Raw genomic sequence first — 5,829 nt, forward strand, 5'->3', positions numbered from 1 at the left:
CGCAGAATCCAATTAAAAGATCCAAATTTGCGCGACGTCTTCCCACGAGAAAAACGGATGCGATCTTGCGGAGGACAGAGCGGAGGGGGATGGAAAAACGTCGTTCTCGTCGCGGCAGCAGACGTCTCCGTCGGCGGCGGAGGATAGGCCGCGTTGTGAGAAGCCGCGCCGCGTGGCCGTAGGCTCGTAACACTTGGGCGCGATATTTCACACTAGCCGGCGAAGACTCGCCGAAGACTGACCGGCGGTATATCTACCTCTCTGTTCTCGCTTCGCATCCTCTCTTTCTCCGTTTCTCAGCGGCCGTACGCGGCCGTCAAGAGAGGCATCGGCTCGAGCCGCGTTCGCGCTTGCCGGGTGCTAATTACTCGCTAAATTAGGAGCTCACGGGTGCAGCATGGCGGTACCATTACGGTATCCATTGGTTGAGGTCGATTTGCCGGTCGCCGCGTCGTCACTACGGCGGGTGCCGCCTTCGATGTCATGCATCTACCAATGGACGAGTGAGTCGTCTTTACAAATCCACCGTGATTGGTGGGTTCGACAACAAACACGTCGTTCACTAGTCCGCCCACGTCGCCGGTCGCCGGGTTCTCGATTAGTCCTTACGGACAACGTACACGGATCCGCACGTGGTGAACCGAATCGTTGCCGTAATCGTTCTTTTGATTAAGTCGGTCGGTCGCGAATTCGTCTTGATCGAAAATATATACGTCGCACGGCCGATAAGAAGAAACCACCAAGGTCGCAAAAAAGTGTTCATCTTCGTGGAGCGAAATCACGGCAATGCGACATGTTACCTCTACGAGTTAATATTTGCGTCTGTTGCACTCGGAAAAGTATGCAAGATGTATTTGTTCCTCGTGAGAGATGTAAGTGTTGCTCCCGTTGACGAGGCATAACGGGTCTCGGCATAGCCACACTGGAAAAAACTTAAGAAATTGTTTCTCTGTCAGTTATTCTAATTTCTGTTTAAATATTCATTTTTAATATAAGGTAGCAATCTCGACAGGTTAATCTCGACAGCAAAAATGAAATAGAATTAAATTGAATTAATTACTTTTCTTTGTCGTTATGTATAATATTATAGTTACTGTCAACGAGCAATTTGTTTAAAAATGAAAAATTATTACACTCTTGTGTTTGATTGCACTCTATTTCCTTTTATATTATAACTTGTTTTTGAAAGGAGAATGTTATATTTTGACTGTTCATCAATCAAAATAAAAATATTCTGAGATATACAAATTACATGTTAATTATATATTATATTAAAAGGTTATTTAAGCAGAATCGAGTGATAAGTATTTAGTTTATTTTAATTAGAGGGAAACATTAAGAATAATACGAGAAATCGCGTGAAAATCTAATCACATTTATTGATAAAAATTGCTAAGTAAAACATCAAAGACATCACAGGAATTAGTAACTGTGCATGTTATTACTTAACTGACTATTTAACTGTTATGTATTTAAGTAAAAGAAGTTAGAAGAGATTTTCGAGCGATTAAGAATCCAATATAAAATAATAAATTATTTGATTTCGAATTTTAGATTTGAACAATAAACATGCTTAAGTTATATGTGTTTAAATATTAACAATATAGTCTTTGTTGCTTAAATTCTAGAATATGCTGATATCTAAATTTTTAGATTTATTATCTTTGATATACGATTTCTTTCGATAATATATGATGTTTCCAATATTTTCTCGTGATAAGCGATACACTACTCGATTCTATTTAAGGCTCGGTTTTTTTATTCTCTGATTTTACTTGTGGTTAGGCTTAAGCTTCCAATAAGCTTCATTTATGATGATGTCATTTATGATGAAATTGAGTAAAATATCAGGTTAAGCTTAATCACAAGTTAATCAGATAAAATCGGGCGAACATTAGCAGCCCTTTAATGTAATACTTAATTCACGTATATCTCGGAACTTTTTCATTTTATAAAAACTTAACATTCTCCTCTATATTTTGTATAACAAGATTTTGCAAGAATTTCAATAATTTACTGAAAATCTCGTGATTCGCATCTCAGTCTCAGAAATTCGTGAAATTGACTTGTAGTAATTTCGATATTTGTCGATTATGAAAATGAAGTTCCTCGCCTATCACAAACGAAACGATCGGAGAGGGGGGGGGGAGAGGGAGGAATAGGAATATGTTAGTCGTCTGGAGTCAAATGACAAAAATCAACAGAACACCGTTCGACCAGTCGCAAGACGCATCGCGAGCAGATATTTGAGGAGGACCGTTCTCTTGTTTGCCATCGCGCACGGTTTCGGAGTTCGGACAGCAATCGCCGGACGTGAAGACGGTTGTAACCCTATCGGTTATTTGTGCTAGCAATTTCGTACGGAGAGCATGTACTCGTGATCGTCCTGGTGCCGCGACATTGCCGGAGGCTGAGAGCGGAGCTATCTTTATTGAAGGCGGTCCGAGGTTGTCGAAGGTAATTACAATTTTCAGCCTGACTGCATCTGCGATTATTTGCCAAAAATACCGTCAGTTCCTGAGCCGCAACCTGCGCGGTGACATCAATCGCGAGATCTTCTTAAAAGTATATATGAAGTCGAAAACGAAAGTGTCATTTTTATTCTCCAAGTACTATCTACATCCGGTAGTCGTAAAAAGACAAGACAACTTTTTAGGCCGTCTAACTTTCAACATATAGATGTTTAAATGCGAGCTATATACAAAAAAAGTTACATACAGCTACATAAAAAGAAAAGTCTCAATTGTAAAAATCATAACTTTTATTAAAACTTTTAAAACTATCTTTCCTACATCTTTTTACAAGAAAAAAATGTTTTCTTTTTACCTGCGTTGATCACAATCTTTAATGTAACACACATTGTAGAGTTAGGATATTCATCTCGTCTTAGTTCTTTCGACTGGCATATGACACACACTTGGAAATTAAGAGATTTCGAAGGTGGGTTTATGTCCGTCCTATCCACTGCACGGTGGCGTATCATAAAAATTTTACCTCGGACGACTTCTACGCAACCTGCACAACACTGCAAAGGTGTTTACGATAGGGGTATTCTTGATTATTGCTACCTGCCGCTAGGTAGTCTTTAGACACGAGTCGGGAGGTCTTCATTTATACTGTTTGAGAGATACCGCTACAGTTACGACCGCTTTGAAAAACCGCTCTTTTTAGCGTTCGTCTATTTACAAACTGTACATTCGCCGAACATTTTTAGCGGAAGTTGTACGTTTTAAACGTCAAAAGCGGCGACGTTTACCGGGCAAAGATGTCACCATCTTCCAAAAAGATCTTTCAACTTATTATAATGTTTTATCAATCAAATCGTTGGCCAAGAATAAATTTACGATAGGAGATATGCAAAGTTTTAAACATTTAGGGTCAACATTTATTACGCGATATTGCAAGTTGATTTCTACAGGAAAAAATGATTTTAATATCTAAAAAATTTGATTGAAATATTTAAAAATTTAACTAGGTATATATAAAAGTATCTTGCAACATTGCTTATCATGCTTGAGATTCTTACATAATTATTTTGATAATCCAACAAAATTATTTTCAGATATTATATAGTTAAATTTTTAGATGTTTCAGTAAAATAATTCTTTTCATAAATTCGTATATAATGAAAAAAAGAAGAAGAACAAAATCTAAGAACTAAGATAAGAAATATACCGCAAATGTCAATTTCTAAAAATTATATGTTTAAGTCATTGTGATAACTAGTCGCTTAACAAATAAAATTTGAATATTTAAACAAATTAGTGCTTAATTATTAATAATGGTATCAACTGCTGATTTTCTTTAATTTTTTTTCTCGTTAGATTTATACGTGTCCAAGTCGGGCGAGTTTTTATCCTGATTTATCTTCAAATTGATAGTTTCGCGTTCTCGTTGAATATTGGGATCTCTCAATTCATCTACGCTGATGATGGCATAATTTCGTCGTGCACGATCACTAATGATTCTTTCGTATCCCATATGATTACCGAGCAACATCGGGAACTCCGTCGGATGCGGAATCGTTGCTTTTTGCTGAATCCACTTTGTCTGATTGGAATAATCCACTAAAGCCGCGTAAGTCTGCGTAATTTCATGGAAAATGCAATTAAAAATCCTTAGTGTCAATACTCAAGTTTCAGAATTAAAAATATGACTAATTGTAATTTCGTGAGACTTAATGTTGAAATTCAGTAGATATTAGTAGATATTATCTGGAAGTAATATTAAAATTTAATGTCATTCTTACCACAAGGCTATCAGGAATTCTGGCTATTGCGTGTCCGGTCTGAGTGAACCAACAATACTCATTCGGCAAAATATGCGATATCAATCGTCCATCTTCTGTGAATCCGTGAATAGTATTGGCTCCTAGGATACCGTGGGATTTCGATGGACAGGGAAACAGCAAGGGAGTCGTTAAATAGGCTTCTGGGATCAGCTGGGAAAAAAAATAAGACGTACTGTTTTGTTTTTTTTTTTTCTTTACTGTCGCATAGACATCCGTTTCTTTTATTCTTGTCATACTGCTCGCGATCGTCCCAATCGAATGAGAGTAAAGTTATACATTTCAATGTTGATCTTTATGTCCATCTTATATCACAGGACAATTATACCGCAAATGCCAATTTATCTACATATTCAATATATTTTTCATTTTAAAAGGACATTGTATCTTTAATATTCTCAGCATCAAAAACTTTTGACATTTGTGGTACTCATGTTGCATAAAACATTGTAGGTCTGTTGTATAGGTCGGTTTGTTCTATCATCTTTAGCTACCGTTGCTTATGATATTGTATCACACAGCGTACATTTACGTTCATCTGATTAATTAAAAACACAGTATTCCTCATTTAAAGTTATTTGTATCTTTCAACATGCACAGTACATCAACGCCAAGGAGATTTTTTTTATGATGTCACATACTATTGATATCTAATTCAGAATTACTCCGATTTCATCCTACGAAGATAAAGTCATTTTTTGATTATGATATTTACGCACACTCCAATTTGACAGCTGTTTAAATATGTTTCGTAAGGCGTGAGATTATGCTCATTCCGTTGCAAGAAGTGGAATATATTTTTTTCAATTTTATATATATATATATTTATATATATATGTGTGTGTGTGTGTGTGTGTGTGTGTATACTAATATACTTTCATTCACATAGTCATACTATTCTGTCGAATATATTCCACATTTTCGGAGCGGAAGTGTGACGTTTTGCTTTCACTCGCGAGCGATCGCGCGAACAGAATGAGGGAAATTGTTTTTACGCGACCATACGTAGGACGTAAGCGCGACGGTGAACGCGACATAAAAGTTTTTCGTTTAATTTTTGGTCCCATCGTAGGTACAGGGTACCCGGCACGAATTTATCCGGAATTAACTGGTCAATATATAAGACTATGACGCAAGTTATAGATATTAGCGCGTATTAAGAATCTACCTACAATGAAATATACTTCATTGTAGATTAGAGTGGAAAATAGATTTTTGCGCAAAATTAATATATTTCATAAAATATATTATATAATTAAATATATTAATATGTTATATAAAAATTAATATGAGCATTTAGAGGTAAATATAATCAGCATTTAAATGCAATAAAGCATATAGAAGAGTATTAATTTAACTGGTCCTTTAATTATTAGTTAACCAACTAAAATTAATTAACAGTATGTGCAGAGAAGGAAAAAATGTGTATAATTGTCTTAAATAATTTTAAATTAACCAAAATAAGAGAAAAATTTGAAAAGAGATGTTCAAATGCAGATTCTTAGTACGAACCATCGTGCATGCCCCTTCGCAATTATTTT

At 36.0% G+C, this 5,829-nt stretch overlaps 1 protein-coding gene across 2 annotated transcripts in view; it reads right to left on the bottom strand.

Moving 5' to 3' along the window:
• Nucleotides 1-3,772: 3,772 nt before the first annotated feature.
• Nucleotides 3,773-5,829, bottom strand: part of LOC108747142 (mastermind-like protein 3) — a 15,141-nt gene continuing 13,084 nt past the window's right edge. For both annotated transcript variants that reach the window (XM_018484414.1, XM_018484415.1), the window contains 2 exons: nt 4,250-4,441; nt 3,773-4,083 (listed from right to left, as the gene is read on the bottom strand). In XM_018484414.1, coding sequence (XP_018339916.1) covers nt 3,805-4,083; nt 4,250-4,441 — 471 coding nt within the window. In that variant the 3' untranslated portion in view covers nt 3,773-3,804. The remainder of the gene's footprint in view (nt 4,084-4,249; nt 4,442-5,829) is intronic.

Source organism: Trachymyrmex septentrionalis, unplaced genomic scaffold (assembly GCF_001594115.1).
Source record: "Trachymyrmex septentrionalis isolate Tsep2-gDNA-1 unplaced genomic scaffold, Tsep1.0 scaffold195, whole genome shotgun sequence".
NCBI classification, from domain to species: Eukaryota; Metazoa; Arthropoda; class Insecta; order Hymenoptera; family Formicidae; genus Trachymyrmex; species Trachymyrmex septentrionalis.